At 35.3% G+C, this 21,206-nt stretch overlaps 2 protein-coding genes across 2 annotated transcripts; one reads left to right on the forward strand and one right to left on the reverse strand.

Moving 5' to 3' along the window:
- Positions 1 to 75: 75 nt before the first annotated feature.
- LOC139962800 (exodeoxyribonuclease-like) lies at positions 76 to 10,512 on the forward strand. The gene is made up of 10 exons (XM_071963138.1): positions 76 to 314; positions 732 to 818; positions 1,830 to 1,894; positions 2,463 to 2,520; positions 3,468 to 3,669; positions 5,649 to 5,720; positions 7,373 to 7,403; positions 7,708 to 7,820; positions 8,568 to 8,751; positions 9,171 to 10,512. Exons 1-10 carry the CDS (start codon positions 180 to 182, stop codon positions 9,286 to 9,288), a joined length of 1,065 nt encoding a protein of 354 aa, XP_071819239.1. The 5' UTR covers positions 76 to 179; the 3' UTR covers positions 9,289 to 10,512.
- Positions 10,513 to 11,696: 1,184 nt separating this feature from the next.
- LOC139962799 (dehydrodolichyl diphosphate synthase complex subunit DHDDS-like) lies at positions 11,697 to 21,032 on the reverse strand. The gene is made up of 8 exons (XM_071963137.1): positions 20,875 to 21,032; positions 19,407 to 19,653; positions 18,749 to 18,891; positions 17,724 to 17,840; positions 16,680 to 16,781; positions 15,623 to 15,737; positions 14,880 to 14,987; positions 11,697 to 13,946 (listed from the first exon to the last, which is right to left on the reverse strand). Exons 2-8 carry the CDS (start codon positions 19,632 to 19,634, stop codon positions 13,692 to 13,694), a joined length of 1,068 nt encoding a protein of 355 aa, XP_071819238.1. The 5' UTR covers positions 19,635 to 19,653; positions 20,875 to 21,032; the 3' UTR covers positions 11,697 to 13,691.
- Positions 21,033 to 21,206: the final 174 nt, after the last annotated feature.

The following is a 21,206-nucleotide window of genomic DNA, read 5'->3' on the forward strand; positions in this document are numbered from 1 at the left end:
CTGTTCTGTTCAAGGTTAATACTGACTACCTACAACGCTTTCACAAATGCATGAATTATCTTTGTTTATACGGCGATATGCACACATGCATGCACACATGTGGACAAAGGTGCAGTGACGTAAAAGAAGGTTCCAACTAGTTCTGTCAGGGTTGCAAACTGGCTTCATTTATAAGTTTGATGCAAGTATTACAGAAATCTCGCCAGATACTTGCTTACAGGTCGCTGATCACCCAAACATTAAATTTGAATCTAAAAGGAGAGTTTGACAGGCAACTTAAAGCTGCTTTCAACATGCCTAACGCCAAGAGGAAGGTAAGCTAGTCCCAGGCTATAGTAATACGACGAGCACCAATAATAATTAATACCATTACCATTACCAGGGTCTATGACTTAAGAGAGGCGATAGCTGTCAAATTTTACTTATTTAAATATAGCCCCTAGTTCATTTATTTTGCTGCCTAGCATATATTGTATATTCATTGAAATTTTTGAAGCAAGCATGATACAAACTAGTTGATGGTCAATTTTCTTTTTAACATTTCTTTCCTGTAGTCAAGATTTACACAGTTCTTTGTTTGGTATAGCCTACTTTTGCTCTGACTTTTGAGTATGACAGACATACCATGCTAATTTTTATTCAGGTTAATTGATGCATACTGTACTTTGCGATCCAGGTATGAATGTTTATACAACACCCCCAAAGTACTTTCTCTGTGTTATATTCCGTAGAGTACTAGAACTAAAGAAGACAATGGGGAAAGTAAAGCAAAGAAAGTGAAGACCACATCAGAAGCAGAGTCTGCAGTTGCTGAAAAGGTATAGTAAATTGTATTATTGTGTACAATGCTACCTAGTCATGCATAGGATACTACATAGGCCTAGTGCTTAGTAGCTAATAAGTGATAAGAATTTTTCAGATCATGCACCCCTTCTCAATTTGTGCTCAGATTCCATCTTGATATGTACCAGAACTTAATGAATGAGTTACAAACAAATTTCAGGCCCATGTTTAATATATGTTTATTGTTAAAGGCCGGTGTAAATCAATGAAGATTTCTTAATTCCGTATTCCTGAACTCATTACTCCAAAGATTATTCAACGCAGATGTAATGAGTCGATTCGTTTATTTTGCTGTGATATGTTATTATCTGCTATCATCTGATACAATCTGTTTGTCTGTCTGAGTGTCTGTCTGTCTGAATGTCTGTCTGACTGTCTGTCTGATAAATAAAATCTTTGGTTTTACACTGGAAAACACTTCTTGCTTGAATTCGTTCTTAATATCGACTGCACTCATATACCGGTACATGACCGTAAAGACAGAACCAACGAAAACAACAAATTTCAAACACACGCACAAACACGCACACGCGTAGTAGCACTGCAACTTTACATGACGCACACTTCTTAACAATACACAAACAACACATCTTGTGAGCGCGTTTACAGGTGGACCACCAAAAGTCTAAAAAATATATCATATTACTTCTACCAGTAACAAAGCAGCTGCTGGAAGTTTTTGCTATGAAGTATTCACTGGATGTTCACCTCTCCTATGTGTCCCACATTATCCTCTGCCTTATTCTGGCAAATTTTGGAAGCTTTTAAGTCAGATAAAATCCACTAATCTGCATTTGGCAGTTCAGTTGGAATTATACATTTTTAATGTTGTCTGCCTAGATGTCTGGCATGTAGCTATTGAAACAATCACCAGAGCTAGATGCAAAGCTGTTTTGTATTTGCACCTGCCAATAATTTACAACACTTACTCAACTAAGTATAGAAATTCAACAGTTAGATCAATTATTTCTACTTATAAATTGCAGGTTGCAGACGACAGTGCAACAGAAACAAACTTTTCTCCAACTGAGAAGAAAACATCAGATGGCAGGTATGACTAATAAAAAAAAAGATGTTTAAGGGTGGGTTAAAATACAGATATAAAACATCTTCATAAGTTCATAGCCAATTCGGTATTTTCATTTCTGGAATTCCGATAAATGCAGCTCCCTTTACAGTATGTAGTTTCACAGTTAAATTTCTCAATGGAATTAAACCACTAGAAGACATGCAGATCAGGAGATGGTTTGTGCTAGTAGGATGTTTGGGGGATGGGGGAAGGAAAGAAGAACAAGGGGCATGAGAGAAGGGGGTTGGTAGGTTGTAGGTAAAGGGTGGGTAAGTATGTTGAATCAATAGCTTCTATGGTATATCCAAAGAACACCTGTGTATGTAAGTATTTGGTAAATGTTTTGTGGATGGGAATTTAGGTTAATAATTTATATTACTTTCATAAATATATAGTTTTAAACTCTAACATCCAAAGCAAGTTATGCAAAAAGGTAAGCAAAAATAGGAAACCAACTAGATGATTACATTATCTTATAAAGTCTAAAAAATGTGTTATCATCTTTTATTTCTGCATGGAGTCATTAAATTGTATCATTTGTTCTTAACAGAAGCAGTAATCTGAAATTGTCAGCTTGGAATGTTGGTGGCTTGAGAGCCTGGATGAAGGTAAAAGAGTCAGACAAATTCTTGCAAGTGAATTGTTATTTCAACTTATTTGTGTGTTTTCACATACTATACACTAAAAATTGTTTGCAAATGTAAACATAAAATACCAAGGGAAATTAGAAGACCTCGAATCTTGGAGGGACTGTGCGTGTCATAATAATTCATTAATTCTTTGCCAAGTGGAGGTTGATTGGAATAGGGAAAGGTGGAGAGGGGGAGACAAGTACAGTCTTGCTATTTAGTGCCACACAGTGGTATGCACATTATATAGAAATGGGGGGGGGGGTATGGATGGTGGGGTTGAATTATAAATCTCCTTTGACTAATTCAGTTAGGGAAGAGCCAGAGGTGGATGAAGGATTTGACAAAGTAGGGAGTGGGGGGCTGTGGCCCTGGCATTGTGGAAGGGGAGGCTGGGTGTCCTCCCTTAGAAGAGAAATGAAAGTTTAGGTTCCTTGTGGTCCATTCTGAGGCGTATATCTAAATACATGGTTGTGCTAATAAATACTTTGAATACTTGCTCTGCCCTAACCCAGCCCCTTTTGCACATGCCAGTTGTGCCATAATTTTGTTGGAGTTTCTTTGTGTGTGAATGCTGTAGTTACAGTAACACTGTTTAAGAAGTTGCCACAGAACACTTAGTATGTGACTGATTGCTTATGTTGCTTGATGATGTCACATTTATACTTGCTCAAGTCTTCAGCCAGGTGACAAAATATTAAATCTGAAATAATTCTGAAATACTTAATTCAGATTTCATTTAACTTTTATTTTTTGGGGGGGGTGGTGGATGGGGGGAGGGCTATTCACTCCAAGCATCATTTAGGCCAATGACATTGGTAAGGTTTGCTTCTTCCTAAAAGTGACATATTTTACCATGGGTTAGTTAACCCTTACCATCTGGGAAAAAGAATGACATTATGTTTTATTCCTGAAATTCATAACAGAAAGATTGCCTGAGCTACATCACCCAGGAGGATGCAGACATCTACATCCTTCAAGAGACCAAAATTCCAAACGATAAAGTACCAAAGGAAGCCAAAGTGGAAGGCTACTACACATATTGGAATGCCAGTACAGAGAAAGCTGGATATGCAGGATTAGCCTTGTATAGCAAAGAGAAACCTATCAATGTCACTTATGGCATTGGTAAGTATCATGGAGACTGCCCAGTCTGAGAGTACTTTAATTTAATTTTTATTTTAATATAATGAGTATTTGTCAATCAATTCCCTGTAAGTAAAACACCAATAATTCAGGATTGAATTATTATTCACTTAAAAGGATTGTCTGGTGGGCCAAAGAAGTTACTTTAAAAAATAGTAAATAATTTTCCAAACATGTTGTCAAAGTATGAGAACGCTAATGTTGCGTTTGACAGAGAAACGATTTTTTAATCGTTATGGATAGACATTTCAAATATGATTTGAACAGTACAATACGTGACGTCAGCTCTGCCATAGCAGATTGCGTCATAACCCACCCTCCGCACAGTACCTATACGGTAATCACAACAAAAACAGCGTTTGTATACAGATAAATTTCTTCCTTAATTTCCGGTGAAATTTCTTAAAAATTAGATATGTTTTCAAAAACTCCTTAAGCCGCCATGTACTTGATCGGTGGTTTCGTGGTCTTTGTGTAACACAAGGTAAATTTTAACAGCAGACTCTGAGTTGTTCAGGCTATACATCCACTATCCAGCTCCAACGCGAAAAATGTTCGCATGTAGGCTATACTCAAACGTTGACAATCGGACAGTTCTGCGAAGCCTAAGCTTCTCAGTGCTACATTCTGCACTGACAACGATTCGATCAATTTCTTCAATAATTTCCGGTGAAATTTCTTATAAATTAGATATGATTTAAAAAACTCCTTAAGCCGCCATATATGTAGTAGATCGGTGGTTTCATGGTCTTTGTGTAACACAAGATAAGTTTTAACAGCAGGCTCTTCGTTGCTTATACATCGCGGTAAACCAGCTCCAGCGCGAAGAATGTTCGCGTGTATAGGCTACTCTAACGTTTACAATCGGACAGTTCTGCGATGACATCGATTCCGCCAAGTTTCATCTTTCGGTTTAACGAATACTTTACAAGTTTCCTTTTACTGTTAATTTGATCCGTGAATTTTATTTCAGCGATTTCGAAGAACAGTTAATGAGCTGTGGTTTGAGTGTGAGTGTACTATGTGTAACGCTATACAAGTACACCAACTGAGCATCGTAGTATATACGTTCGCGAGTATGTACTTTATATATATGAGGCAATCCAATGTGCTTACACGTGAGTTTATTTGCTGCGGAATTGGGAGTGCTAACTTCAAGTCGCCTGTTTTGCCTATCTGCAAGCACTACGTCAATCACCATATTTAAGCGTTCGAACAAACGGTACTTTTGGTGAGAAACTGGTGAATTTGAAAACCAGATTTCTACAAGAAGAAAACGTCGAATGGGGACAATTTTTACATGGTTAGAAAGAGAAAAATAATAACTACAAGGACAATGTATCAAATCTTCCACCAGACAATTCCTTTAATGATCAATAATTAATAATTTAATTCAGTATTTTGGACCAAAAATAACCAGTTTTGTCTACATTTTGTTGCTGATCATGTTTAAAGAAAACCTCACAACTTTGTTCTCTCAACCAAGTAATTCATTTGACATATTTTAGAGAAAACAGATTTTATTTTTTTATTGTTTTAATTATGGTACATGTTTTAGCACAATCCAGTGCTGGATTAAAACAGAATCTTGTTTTATGATCACTTTTCAATGGGTGATTTAGTTGAATAATTGTCTTACAATTCAGTGTTTTTCCAGTAAATAACAATTCGGAATAGATAACTGACCAGAAATTTAATTTTAGACCAATCTTGAAAGAGCAAACAAAATAATTTTTATCTATCGTCTGATCCAGTGACAAAATCAAAGATATTTTGAGTTAGGGAACCACGGAAGATCGCACTTGGCTGTAGGGGACAAAATGGCATGATATATCAGAAATGAAAGTTTCTCACATAGTTGGTGTAAGTGTCAGTCTTTTGTAAAGGTTGTGCCTCTGTTTATGCAGTAATATTTTGATGAATATGACATTTGCATCTTTTTCTGTGATTGCTTCGTTTAGGAGTCGAAAAACACGACAAAGAGGGACGTGTCATCGTGGCTGAATATGAGAAGTATTATGTGGTAGGAGCATGTAAGTAAGCTCTATCAAAGAGGTGTTTTTAGACAAATGGTAACTTTCACAAAATACTTGTCTCTTTTTACACAGTTAATTTTGAGAATTATTTCAAAAATAACTCGTTTTGTAAATAGCAAGCTGTTTACATCTTGCTTTGCAATTTTTGAGATTGATAAAAATATGTTGTTATGATGAAGTAATGAAAATGTTATGATCCAAGAATGCTTTAGCACTCCATTTTGTATATATTGGTCTGTGTTTAAATCTTGCCTTCTTTGAGATGGATGAAATATGTTTTATGATATGAAGATATAAACGTTCTTTGTTCCAAGACTGCTTTACAAAGCATCTTTTCAGTCCAAATGACCAATTCCAGTATTGATGAAGTTATGGGCTACTCACTGGACTTCTTTACCCAAATGTTTGTTCTTCCTCAAAGATTGACAATCAAACTATAACTGAAGATATAAGCAATGATCACCTTGCATGTTAAATGGAAGACATATTGGAATGAACGAGTTATTCAAAATGTAATAGCTTTTAGGTTGTACAGTAAGACTAGACTGATTTTGTCATCTTTGCAAATTAATCGAAATCTGGGAAGAATAGACTTTTTTTGGTTCTGATTCTTTTGCATCCATCCGAACCTATGCAGTCAAGTTGGCTTATGTGTGTGCGTGTATGTGTGTGTATGTGACTCCCTATATTGTAAACACAGTATCCTTAGAAGGAAATATGGGATTGATGTCATACATGGTATATAGGTTGGTCATTGTCAGTTAGCTGATCCCTATTGTGTTTTTGTGGGGCTATCTTGCATATTAATGAGTGGGTAGGACTTAACATAATTTCTGAAAATGTCAATATCCCTTCAACAGTATATCCAATTTAGTTCATACATTTTTCATACAGTTAATTGAATCAATTTCATACGTAGTAGGTAGATGCCCTGTGATGTGTAGATTGTTTGTGGTTCCCATGCCATGAGTATTAATCAATGGGCAGGGCTGAACATAAAATTTGGTTCATGCTGGTATGGTGATGTTGGTACAAAATAAGCACATTTTCAAGAAATTTCGGTCTTTTTGTCATTAATATTCACTAAATTGTAAGAAGTGGCCTTTATAAACAAGACAAGAACCAAATGTTCCATGATTTTTATTCCTTGACACTTGAGGTTTGTCACACTACATTCATATAATCAACTGATGTTGTTTCTTGTGTACATAGCATGAATATTAATCAGTGAACATACACTTCTTGATCAGATATCTCTGAAATAGTTTGCCTAATTTATGTTATACATATGTACTCAGATTTAATGCAATGTAAGTACAGTACATATAGATACAGTACATGCTTCTGAGATCATACAAATTTGACCTCATTAATATTCATGTATATGTCTGTTTTTATACAATGTCACTAAATGTACTTTGTCAACATGATAACTGATTCCTGGTACCTTCCTCTAAAGTTTGCCGCATTAGTCAATACACAATACCTCTTCATTTTGGTGTGCACAAGTTCATGAATATTAATATGTATGGCTGACCAAACTGAGACTATGTTTTGACTACGTTTGGGCATCGGAGCCACTGAATGATTTCGTTTTCTGGTTTATCATCATCTGATTCTCTACTATTGTTTCTTCTATTTTTTATCAGACATTCCAAACTCTGGCAGAAAACTTGTACGGTAAGGCATTGCACAGTAATGAAGTACTAGAGATGAGATTCTATATCAGATTGCATAGGTTTTTCCTCCAGAAACTGTATGACAAAATTATTGTTTTGGTTACCTTTTGGTTTTGATGAGATTTTCCCAGATCAATAAACTATGGTAGCAGTTTCGTTTTTCTACCACAGGAAACTACAGAGAACCTGCTAGGATGTTATCAAGAATTTCCAGATTGTACAATTGCCATCATGAAAGACAACAGCTTCTTTCCTATCTATTGTTGGATTGATTGATTTATCTAATGTTCTTGTTTTCATCGCAGGTTAGAGTACAGGCAGGAGTGGGATACCGATTTCTTAACATTCATAAAAGATCTTGATTCTAAGAAGCCAGTGATATTTTGTGGTGATCTGAATGTTGCGCACCTAGAAATAGGTGAGAATAGATGTTTCATATATGTGATAAAGTAATGGTGACATTTGTCGAATATAATTTAGTAAGGACAACACAATTGTATGTGAGTATGCATAAATTGAGGGTTTCGCACCATTCAAAATGATTACCAGATATGAAAAATATTAAACTAGACGTTTACATTGTGTCAGCCATGAAGAATAAATAAGGGTGGCAGTAAAATGTCTTGTTGTGTTTTAGCATTAGTGACCATTATTTCACTTCTACAGTACTGTACTTCTAGCATATTTAGGAATTTCCATCTGCTCAATCATGTACATAGCATGGCTATTTCCATCATTATCAAATTGAACAACACCTAGTATTATTGATACATTATTCAAAAATGGCAGTGGCAAAATGTTTGCATTAACATGTACAACACGGTGTCAGAAGTGGGATATATCTTTTTCTTTACATAAACTAGTATTATTGATACATTATTTAAAAATGGCAGTGGCAAAATGTTTGCATTAACATGTACAACACGATGTCAGAAGTGGGATATCTTTTTCTTTACATAGACTAGTATTATTGATCCATTATTCATCAATGGCAGTGGCACAATGTTTTCATTAACATGTACAACTTGGTGTCTGAAGTGGGATATATCTTTTTCTTTTCATAGACTATTATAATTGATCCATTATTCATAAATGGCAGTGGCATGTTTTCATTAACATGTACAATACGGTGTCAGAAGTGGGATATATCTTTTTCTTTACATAGACCTGAAGAATCCTAAAAGTAACAAGAATAAGACAGCTGGTTTCACGGATCAGGAGAGAGACGGATTCACAAAGTTATTGGATGAAGGTTTTACGGATACATTCCGACATCTCTATCCGGAGACCGAAGAGATGTACTCCTTTTGGACCTACATGGGCAACTGCCGAGCCAAGAATGTTGGCTGGTGAGATTCAAAAGCTGAATTATTCTGAGGATGGCTGGTTTTTACCATTAAATATTAATTTCCAACCTACAATGTAATGCTCAGAAATCTTTATTTAAGGTCTATAGTTTGACTCACAGACTCTTAGTTTTGTCAATTAATTTGTTATTAGTAACCAATACAATGGATTTGTTTTACAAATGCATCTTTAAAGTGTGTATATTCCTTTACCGCATGTCTTGGTTGTTCATGTTCAGTCAAACAATTTCTGGAGTTGACCGGATCCAGCTCTGCTATTGGCTTATACCAACAAAGTTGCTTATAAATTATTCAGTGGGGAATCATAAGCCGTGTTCTGACTATTTGAGGTGAAAAGTCATTGTAAATTCCACTCCAGTTTAGTTTGAAAATGATTCACAAAGTTTGCATTTCTTTTGCAGGCGACTGGACTACTTCGTGCTCTCGAATCGTCTTCTAACAAACCTCTGTGAGAGTACCATGAGGACAAAGGTTATGGGAAGTGACCACTGTCCAATCATTTGTGAGCTTGCCATGTGATCATCTCCAGATTTGAATTTGAGAGACGGGACATCTCAGATGACAGTAAAAACTGAAGTATTGGGAAGCTTAGTAGCTCAATGACAGTCAGGTGGTAAAATCGAGGGGAGTTATCCAACCCACGAGAAAAAGCGTTCAATATTGGAAAAAGAACTCTTTTTTTAGTTTTATATGTTGGCTTTTAGAGTATTTTGTACGTTTTTGTTCCCCCACTTATTAGTGGTTATCATGTTTATGTTGTATAATATGATATTTTCATGTAGGTCAAATGGTTTGTGAAACAGGCAAAGAAACAAATAAAGTTATGTGGTTTAAAGGACGTTTTATCTTGTCACCGATGAAAACAGTATATACTGAATTGTAACAAATTTGATAACCTGATCAGTATGGGTAATGGTTTTTTTTTTGTTTAGCACAAAAACTAAAGCTTCCTACTCTTTTGCTCTCAAGCAATGATATTCTGTGTTTCTATACTACAGTGACCTCAGATGTTAAGAAAGTTAATAGAGTACATCGTCCCAGAGAAATAATGTTTGATAGAAGAGTCATTTACCTTGTACAGCAAAACTTGCATCAACATTTCAATAATTCAACAATCAACTTTGGGTAGCTCTCAATTTTGGGTAGCTTTCAACTTAGTTTACTTCAAGTTTTCTTGATATCAATGCATGTAGTATAACAAAATGCTTGTTCCAGGCAGTTCAGAGGCATAAATCTACCTCCTTTCTTGTTTGACATGAATCCTCAAAGTATAAGGGTAAACTGTGGAATCATGCCTGAAGAAAAGAGATCTGTAAATTAGTTTAAAGTAGGATTAGTAAATGTGTACTCTTTAATACGTCAGGGAATATCGATGGTTTTTCTTATCTTTTGTAGTGAATTGACTTTCCACATTAACAGCTTTCTAATATGTAATCTCTTCAGTAGGTTAGCAAACTTATTGCAAAAGTGTTGTGGAAAATAAAAAGAGACTTCTTTTAATTACTAAGTACATTTCAGTTTGATTTGCTCAGTGTTTTATGATCATATTGGCAGCGATGATATAGAAGTTCTAATAGATTAAATACAATGTCTATCCCAAAAAAGCACTTTCTCCTCAAAGCATTGCCATTACCATGAAATTGGCTAAATGGTTTTTTGACGAGAACATTCGTTGCAAATGATCTTTACAAAGTTGTATTACTTCTTCTGTTAAAGGCATTGAAGACTCTACCCAAACCGTATGCTGCGCTCTGAAAAAGTTAACTTTCCGTTGCTTGCATGTTAAGTTTTCTGCTTGTCGCTACAAAATGCAGACAGTAATGAAACGTGATACCTTGTTATCTTTAGCTGGATCTGAGATGTCCATCGCTGTATCGTTTGTACACTGTGCTGTGGGTATTGACCGCAGCTGTATGTACTGGCTGTACACTAGTGTCAAATTACCGAATGTAGCAAGCTGTGTGCATATTTTCTGGGATCGATGGTGGTGGTGTCTAACACTTCTGTTACACCTCATTCGAAACTAGGTCATTTTTTTTGGCGCAAGTCTTTACACCCTTTAAACTGAATGTAAGATATCATGTGATTTATTTGTTGTGCATCCATAGATATTTTGACAATGTTGAACTGGATTTTTCCAACAGGCTCAATTTGAAAACTACATTTTGAACTGTCTTTCCTACAATCTGGCTGTTTCATACTCGACTGAATCAGGAAAGATAAAAAAGAAAGCATTTGTATTCAATTGGTTCTGTTTGAAGCCCTTTAGAGATTGCCTGGCTACTACAAAAGACAAACAAAATATTATGAAAAGTGAAATCTTGCACTATAGTTCAGGGATGAGCCTGGGGAAAAAAAAATCATGGAACTTTGCAAAAATTGCGGTGTAGGCTCCAGTTTGCATATGCTACAGTACAGTGTGTGAGGATAATAGTTTTTGTCCCCGAGGTAGAAAAGAAATCACGGATATTCCGCAAATTCGCGGGAAAAACTCATGCCTGATAGTTGATATCTTTAGATGTTTCCAAGGGTTGGATGAATTCAAAGTGAAGATGATAAACGGTTTGCTAATTAATTACAGGGACAATTCCAGTAGGAACACTGAAAATATAGTGGAGTAGCAGCACTTTCTGCTGTGTTTCAGATGTTGGTCCATTAAAAATTTCCACAGGGCCGGCTTGTTTTTCTCGTGATTTAAGATCATTTTACATTCTCTCATCTGTAAAAGGGTCACCTCTTACAACAATCACAGTTAGCTAAATTTAACATGTTTATCCTTCTGTGAGCTTTTGTACCCAAGTACATTGGAATTGTACGGGCAATGGCGATTCGACGAAAGCATGCAACTGTATGTAATAATTGAAGTGATAATCAAAACAACATTTATCCTTTATTTTATTTTTTATTATGTTTACTCATTTTGTTTCTTATGTTCATACCAACCTGCATTACCTTTTGAAATAAATGTTTGTAGAAAAATTAAATCTTTCATGTTTATAATTTATTAAATGATACTAGTTTGCCAATACAGTACAAATTTGCTGTAATAGCTATGCAAATATGAGAACCTTTACCACAGTGTTTTGTTACAAGTTGACCATTCTCCAAAGTGAACTGACCAGATTCAGTGTATGATAAGTTTCATCAATAGAGAAGTTTGTTAAGTTTGGTCAGCAATTCCATAAAACCTACGGAAACTAATTGAACTAGGATACCGTCCTGGATCTGTTTCACCAAATGAAGGTTACAGAGTATTAAAGTAATTAATGAATTCATTTGATGGTCAACAATTATTTGCCCAGACACTTCAGTTTTCCAAAATTTCCATCCCATTTATTTGAAACTATGCTTATTGATCTAAATGACATTACTTTGCTATGGGATTTTAGAATTCACTTTATCAAGGTCTCAAACCAGAGAACTATTTGAAATTCAGACAGTGACTTGAGTCATGTCAGGAAAATCTACTGGTGAAAAGAATTTGCTTTGGACAAATAATGATGTTGAAACATGACTTAATCACCTTTCTCTTTATATTCGAAAATGTTGTCAAGGAAAGAGCCTCTCATCACGAAGCAACGACACGTGTGTGAGTACCTGTAGACAAACTTTGTAGAAATTGGACATTTCAGTTTACATAATCTCCAGTAATAATTATAAACACTCCTGCTAGATTAGTGGTTACATAAACTCAATTGCATATGAACCTTCAGTGACACAATTTCTGTAAGTAACGCATGCTAGACCGTTGATTAACCCCGTTCATTCATACACTACCATTTGTGTGGGGGAAAAATCATAAAACAAAACATTTTTGGTTACATATAACCAAAGATTTATTAAAGTGATGCCCCGTAACTTTGCCGTGCGTTACTCACAGGATTAACCACGGTCAGCTGACCTGAATGGACCAATAGGATTTAGGAATCTTTACTAAGTATGAATGAATTTCTGTAAATCATTTTCTGTAAATCAAAACGAAATAGACCTATCACACGGATATGCATGGTAATTTTAAGATTCCTTTACATTTCACACAAAATATTAAATTTCATATGGAAGAAATTGAAAACAGATTTCTACAACATTCTGACATTTCTTTGCCTACAAACAATTAACCTTTGACATCTTAGTCGTAAACAGGCCAATCACGTTTGTACTCTAAATCAGCTGACATTTGCTAGATCAATCATGCTTCGCTCAAGGGAGTTACACTGTTTCTGGTAAAAAAAATACTGAAATGACTGAATTAGTGAAATTCTGTAACATTTTGCTGAAATGTAACTTGTACTACTCGAGAGGTCTGGAATCAGGTCAAGCGATGCAAACACAGGTAGGATTTGTAAGCAATGTGTAAATCGGGTCAATGTTACAGATTGATGAAATTTTCCTTCTAGGTTTTCTGTGAATGATTTTTGAGAATTTATATCCCATTTCAAAGATGTGGCTTTCAAACTGCAGATGCCACAAATGAGAGGGATTTTTTAAGTCACCCTTTGTTACAAAGGCAAAATACAGATCCATTTAGTATTGTGGCTGTTGTCTCCATGTTGATGTTATGTACCTTGTTTACCATGTATGGTTGAAAACACTTTCACCGTAACAGCTGATAAAGGTATTAACCAAACAGCAACCATCATTTAAACAGCAACCATCATTAGATATGGAAAGGCAGTTTTGTTCGAGTGTAAACCTGCCCCTTGAATAGACTCCATAACTTCTGGAATAATTTTTGAGTACTGATTCCATATTCTAATAGCACTTTTCACTACTCATCACATGTTACTCAATACTGGCAGAATCCAATTTTGGAGTTGCCTCCCCGAACCACGGAACCACCGCCTCCCCGAAACACGGAACCACCGACCCAATGAACCATTGACCCAGTACTGTATCTGCTATCACCCATTACTCTCTACGTTTCATGAAGTTGGTATTTCTGACATCGTTCTTGCTGGTAGCATATTCAATAATTGTTGAGTTCTTTTAGCATCTAATGTTTCCACAAAATTGGTAATCCTCTTTTGCCTCTGAGCTGCATATTCTGCTATCCTCTGAGGAAGAATTGCCGTCTCTTCGGGACACTTGTTTTCCTCCGATAACATCTTCACCACCTCCGTTTTATCAGACTCTAAGATTGCTTCCAACCGGAGGGCATCCCGCTTATCTCTGGCAAGCTAGACAATAAATAGATAAGTAGGGAATTTGTAATGAAATTTTGAAAGAACACTACTTTTATTCTTTGATGGAACCCCATTTCAATCGGTGATCCTCTGTGATAGAAGTTCTGTGTTCTAATGCAGATAATCTCAAAGGGATATTACAGTGGCAGACGAATGCGACAAAGTAAAACTTACATATGAAGTGAAAATATTCCGCACTGTTATTAAAAAACTCAAGTGCTGCAACAATATGATTTATGCCATATAGTCTGTTATTCACCCAACATGAATACATGACAAGCAATGAATTTCCTTTTCGGTTAACCTGTAAATAGCTAACATCAAAATCCATTGAAATGCTTTTGGTGAAATAACCTTCTCTATTATGCTATTTCAGAAAATGAATCAACAATAATTGCATGTTTGTACTTCAGCTCCTTAGAGCACGGTTTCCCTAACTTTATCCCCCCACGAACCCCCTGTGGATGTCAGAGTTATTCACGAACCCCCAACTTTTTGAGACACGATCGGAGTCATTATTATTCTATAATACGCATAACAGTGCTTCGTTAAAGATCAAGTTCATAGTGTAATATTGTAGAGTTTGTCGATAGGTACGACTTTTGTACATTACCAAATTATATGATATATCAGACTTAAGTTCAACAAAGAGTACTCCAGTTTTGACTTTCAGAAACATCTCACGCACCCCCTGGGATGGACTCACGCACCCCCTGCGGGTTCATGCACCCCAGTGAGGGATCCCTGCCTTAGAGCATCTTCAAGCACTTCCAGCATTCTACAAATTTCATTTATTGATCGGTTTGACTGATTGATAGATAGATACATAAATAGGTAGACAGACAGAAGATTCCCCTCCACTCTGTGTTCAGCTGATTCTCTAGTAGAAATTAGCTAAGCAGTAAGACCATATCTCTCTTAGCTCACCTGCACTTGTTTCTGGTTCATTTGATAGTACAATATTCCTTGAAAGAAATGCCAAATGGAATACTCTGGCCACAGTACTTCAACAAAAGCTAGGACTGAATAACTGCTCTGCAAAATAAAAGTGCCAAAGTGGAGATGAGTTTTGCAATACCATTTTTGCATTTCAAAAACTAAAAGATGTTTGGTTTAAAAGAATTTAGTTAGTTTAAAAGATTTTGGTTTAAAATCATAATTCTCAAGAATGATTATTTACCTTGAAGTGCTTTTATCAAGTGCACATCAAGTCGGCACCCAACTTTAACATTTTCAAAAACAGACTGAAAACTTATATATTTTTGACTGCCTTCCCTGAACAATAGCACCACTGAGCATTGGTTTTCTTCTGGATATTGGTGCTATATAAATTTGCATTTATTATTATTATTATGAAATATATTAGCTTCCCACCAAATTGGGTGATAATGAAGACAATGCAGATAATGTGATTTTATATTACAATTAAAAGGCAATCATCCACATTCCTTTTTCAATATTCCTTAGCAGTCATACATATTCACTTGCAACTTATTTCCATTTCCATTCTCATTCCATTGAATTCATTTAAATATTGTCTTTGTGTGTGAGCATACGTGAAACACATAATGCCAAATATGTACAAAGTGAATTTAGTTCCATGTAGAATTAACTAAATTTATCGCCTTATTACCACTCAGTAGTGGAGACACAGGTATATAACACCTTACCTGCCACAAGAGGAAATCACTGAGCCGAACCTCCCCAGAGGTTCTAATCAAGAGATCTGGATCAGGGGAATGACTAGTATAGAAACACTTTTCCAGGACTTCTTCCGAAATATCGCTAAAGTAAAACAGAGGACACAGTTACAGAATCATAGAACAGATTTTAATATGAGCAACTGAACGTTTTAAGCAGGAGACCAAGATTCCAATTAGGAGAGAGAGTATTATCTCTGAGGATTCAGGGCTTAGAAGTTCACGATCTTAGCCAATTGCTAAGTAATGCAATTACATAAAAAAAATCTGATGGCTAAAATCAATAATAATAATAAATAAGTTCTCAATATAGCGCCAAATATCAGAAGGGCTTTAAAAAACCTAAAAAAATAAAAAGACAGAGAAAATCAAAGGAAAAAAAGAAAAAAAAAGAAAAAAAACATCAAGGTACCATTAGCTGAATTACAGCGAACATCAGTCACAGTAAAGGCTAAGCAGGCAGTCCAATAATATTTACTGATAATGAGCATTAATATAGGGCTTATGCTAGGTAGGGAAAAAATGCTGATGTTTGAACTGGAGAATGTTACCAGACTGATCATCTGTTTTCCCATCACATAGAAATGACGGAACATGGAAAACAACTTGTGGTATTGAAGAGTTTTGAAACTAGAAAGCCAAGTTGCTTAGTGATTCCTTGCCATCATTAAAATGATGTTTAGTCTATTGCAAGATTTGATGTGTTCATTCAGAAAGAACAGTCTTCCTACATATATATAGACCCTTAGATGTTTGACTAAAATTGAGCAGTGTCCAGTAATTTTTGATACGAATGACAGTTTGAACAGCATCTTAAACATGTACAATTAAGTATGGTGAGAGCATAGATGTATATCAAGATAGTGAGACTAATGATATATTACCCTGACATGGTACAAACTTTCAGGATTTACTAATTTAGGTTCTTAATAATACAAATCATTCTTAATTTCACAACAACAATATCAATAAAGGTCTGATCAATTATGTGCTTTTCTGTACACAAAAATTCAAAAACAAATCGTACCTTGGTTTTAGCAGACCTTTGCTAACACCCCATGACACTTCTTTGAATGCATTTGTGATTTCATGCCTGGCAGTGTATGCCATGCAAACATTTAAGATGGCCCTGAAAATAGACAAATGAAAATTGTAACAAGTAGATGCAAAGATGTAAATGTCTTGAAATGCAAATTTACAGCAGGGTGGAAGATATTCCTTGCAATTTCTAGCCATGTTCAAACTGGAAAAGAGTTATCAAGAGTAATTCCAACTAAGTTCTAACCCTCCCCCTCCTCGGAATAAAACCTTGAGGGTCAAATTAACAAAACTTGTCTCACAGAGGAAAAATTTTTTGTAGGCGGTACAAGTTTTTAATGTTTCATCATTGGGGTTCCTTTTTTTGGTCTTGCTGAAGTCTTTAGGGGAAATATGACAGGGTTTAAATAATTTATAACCACGAAAGACACAAACTTTTCCATTTCCCCTCGAGCTACCCCAGCTAAGGCCTCCTCCCAGTCTAGATAGTCAAGAAAATTGAGAGTGTGAACAACAATGGTTAGGAACTATAAATGAATTCATATTCTGACTATTTTGATCTAACAAGAGATTGTCTCATACGTATATATACAGTATTTGGCTATAGGAATTCCAAGGATATGCTATATCAGGGTTTCAATAACTTTATCCCCCCACGAACCCCCTGTGGATGTCAGAGTTGTCCACAAACCCTCAACTTTCGAGATATGATCTGAGTCATTATTATACTATAATATGCATAACAGTGCTTCATAAAAGATGAAGTTCATAGTGTAATAATGTAATGAAAAATGCATGGTATGGTACTACTATGGCAACATATGCGTATGGAACGCTAAACGCTTTTGTCGATAGGTAAGACTTTTGCAAATCAGATTTTAGTTCAACAAAAAGTACTCTGGTTTTGAATTTCAGAAACATCTAACGCACCCCTGGGATGGACTCACACACCTCCTGGGGGTTCATGCACCCCAGTTTAATAGGGACCCCTGTGCTATATGATTGGTCAACTAATGATATTAAGTTTACCTACCTAGTATTATTTCTTGATATGTACATGGCATCTGCTACGACCTCCTGGACATCTTTTGGCAAGAGAGTGAGATCGCCGAGGACACGTATACAAACACCATGCTTCATTATTTCATTCCTATCAAAAAATTGAATTAAAGAAGGAAAAATTGTAATTAGTGTGGTAAATGTGAGAGAAACAGTTACATTATTTCATTGAGTAAGGTAGCCTTGGGAAACAGTTACATTATTTCATTGAGTTAGGTAGCCTTGAGATATAGTTAAATTACATCATTGAGTTATGTAGCCTTGAGAAATAGTTACATTGACAGTTATTTATCATTGGCATGATATTTTCACATTTTTGAATAGATTTTTGTCCATGGAATGAGACTAAATTGTTCAAACCTTTTTGCAAAATGCCTCGATGGATTCCATTTGATTGATACAAAAATACACTTAACTTGTTTCAGGTTTCAATCATCTGTTTAAAGGTCATACCTTACACTTACATACCAACCTAGTAGGCTAGTATTATGAACAGTATAGGGGGGGGGAGAGAGTCAGACCCAGGGGAAAATGATATCAACTGGGCCCACTTTCATCGCTCAATTCAAAACTTAATGAAAGTATGATAAACTTGGCAATACTTTATTCTTTACCACATATTTTCATTTATCCCATGTCTGTTGTCATGCAAGGTTGGTGTGTATTTATGGACAAAGATAGTAACCTGGTCTTACATCAACATATGAACTCAAATCTACCATAACCCACTCCAAATTGGTAACATTTTATTATTGTGCCCCCATTGACGAACTATTGGGTCAATATCTACTTTCTCTTACTTGTGAATGTACCATTCTAAAATCTGAAGTCTAACACCTGTGTTTTTCTGTCCGATTACTCTCAGAGCACATTAAGCTTAATGCTTGACTATGCAGAATATTTGATTGCCTATGAATTTATAAGGTGCAACATTTTAACATATAGTGGTATCTAGGGGAAGACCTAAATTTTTCAGATATACTTCTTTCCTTCACTTACTTTTCTTCTAGCAATTTTTCAAACTTCTGTCTGGCTAAGTGCATGAGTCCGTCCACTTCATCTTTCGATCGTTTGAAGTTCTCGATGCTGAAAGCGTAGACTGTTACTTCTGTGATACCTAAATCTAAACACCATTGCAACGTCTGTAAAATAAAGGAGAATAACTTCTAGATCTATTACTTCTAAAAATTGTCATGATGAAATATAGAATAAAAATTAAAAATACAATATATACATCAACACCTGAAAGTTAAAATACCTCTTTCTTTTAAGTATCTATAGTTAATTGGGATAATGTAACAAATATATATATTCAAGTAGTAGTCAGTACATTTAAAGGCTTAAAAGATAAATTGGGTATCCAGGGAATATTATTTGTAACTCAACTTGTCTCAAATTTAATTTGTAAAATAACATATCAACATGTCCTCTTCATGATAGAAAATAAAATAGAGACTGATACATTAATTTCCAAAAATTGACAAGCCTTATAATATATATGCGACAAGGAATAAATAGATGCAAATGCTCATGTAATTTGCATACTGTACTCAATTGATATGTCACAAAGAATTTATACTGAAGTGATGACATGCATTTATCTTACATAGATACTGCTGAAAAACTGATGAGAAATTTGCATTGCACTTTGATTTACCTCGGCTAATTTGTTAAAACCCTGCAAGTGACCCTCTTGTCTGTCGATGGATGACTTCCTAGCGTATCTTCTATTGCCATCCATAATGAAAGCAATGTGCTTTGGCATGGGCCCACAACTTAGGATTCTGGCACATGTCTTCTGGAGCCAAGTCTGCTGGGCCAAATACTCTTTTTCAGGAAACCATTCTGAGGATTCTCGTAACTTCTGCAACTCAGCAGCACTCATTCTGCCAGCTTTATTTTTTCTAAAAGTTTAAAAATTTAAATATTGGTTACCAGAAGTTCAGTCATGTCGAAATGTCAAAGTAGACCACACATGGTACTCCAAGGACGAGAAGGCTCTTTTTATCAACTTACTACCTAGGTTTATTATTCAGAAGATCTGAATCTTTATTTATTTCTGAAGATCTGAATCTTTATTATTCAGAAGATCTGAATCTAAGTAAATGTTAAAGCCACTTGTAGCCTTAGTTTTCTCATTCGTAAATGTTGATAAAATGTTATAAAATGGCATTTGTTGGAACGCAATCTGCAATTTTTACTGACATTAAAAAGTTGCAAGAATGCTCTTATTTGACATGATATCAAAATATTTTAGTAATGTTTTATGTTACTTCTACCATTTTCATAACATGTGTCACAGTGGATATTAGATCGTGATAGCATTAGTACAAATGTTGTTTGAAGTTATGGTTTATGTTTGTAGTTAAGTTAAACCTGGGACTGCTACTGAAGTTATTCTATTTATTAAACAACCCTAAAGTTCCATTGTGTTCTAATAGCATTAAGAGGATTCTTCATTAAAATAATGTCAAGTATTTAAATAACTTTCAAGCAGTTGATGTGCTTCGTCTTAATTTTATTATAACCATGTGATGAGTAAAAGGCATCAGAAAAATCTTCAAGTCCAAATATTCACTGCTGAGATAGGCCTATGCATCTTTGTCTTATACCACATTCTGATAAGTAAAGTTTCAGAGAGCAATCAGCTTGCACTGAATGTAAATGTAAAATCTAACATAGAAATAGGACTGGACTGGAGGGTAGCCAATGCCTACAAATTACAAACTATAACCTAGCTGTATGCTACCTTGTCACTGGCTAGCAATGTTATTGTTACTAAGTGTTATGCTATGTCGGGCGCAATGGGAATTTCAAATAAACTTCCAGTTGTTAGTCATCAAAAACTGAGGTAGTCGCGTTGATGAATATTTCAAATGCACATTTATCGTTAAAAAAATCCATCAAGACCTAGGCCCTAACTTAGGTCTTTTCATAATCATACTTAATTGTTAAATGATTAGTAATAAAGGTTAGCCTAACTTTAACCTTGGTTTTCGTCTTAGCAATATTATTTCATTTTTATTCACTTCAATGGATTATAAGCAAAGATATAGATGACAGCTAAAATATAAAACTATCTCCTTTCGTATGATTCTCGTAAATGATATAAAACATTCAAATACCTCTTTCCCGGAGACAGGTGGACAAAATACCAACGCACTAATACCCCTGTATCATTATAGTTTCATCAGACTGCACTGATATTAAACACGTATTGTTTCCGTGCAGAAAGTCATCTGATGTTCGTCTCTCTACTAGTACTACTGTACAAGGGTATATAGCGCAGTAGCATGCAAATTCTATACAAAGACGAAATACAGCTTTTGTACACATGGCGGACTTGCGTGTTGACAAGGAGGTCAAAGGTAAACAGGAATGGCGGTAGAATATTTTATTTTCCTCTCAAACAAGTACTTATATGTTATGTTCCATAAAATAATATATAAAAACAGTA

The sequence above is a fragment of the Apostichopus japonicus genome, chromosome 21, assembly GCF_037975245.1.
Source record: "Apostichopus japonicus isolate 1M-3 chromosome 21, ASM3797524v1, whole genome shotgun sequence".
NCBI lineage: Eukaryota > Metazoa > Echinodermata > Holothuroidea > Aspidochirotida > Stichopodidae > Apostichopus > Apostichopus japonicus.

Excerpts from the sequence above, each read along its gene's own strand:
- LOC139962800 (XM_071963138.1), top strand. The coding sequence starts at position 180 with ATGCAAGTATTACAGAAATCTCGCCAGATACTTGCTTACAGGTCGCTG. Across the intron at positions 819-1,829 it reads AGTCTGCAGTTGCTGAAAAG|GTTGCAGACGACAGTGCAAC; the intron begins GTATAGTAAATT and ends TATAAATTGCAG. Across the intron at positions 1,895-2,462 it reads AAGAAAACATCAGATGGCAG|AAGCAGTAATCTGAAATTGT; the intron begins GTATGACTAATA and ends TGTTCTTAACAG.
- LOC139962799 (XM_071963137.1), bottom strand. The coding sequence starts at position 19,634 with ATGAGTGCTGCTGAGTTGCAGAAGTTACGAGAATCCTCAGAATGGTTT. Across the intron at positions 14,988-15,622 it reads GTGATTTCCTCTTGTGGCAG|AGCAGTTATTCAGTCCTAGC; the intron begins GTAAGGTGTTAT and ends TTTATTTTGCAG. Across the intron at positions 13,947-14,879 it reads TGAACCAGAAACAAGTGCAG|CTTGCCAGAGATAAGCGGGA; the intron begins GTGAGCTAAGAG and ends TTTATTGTCTAG.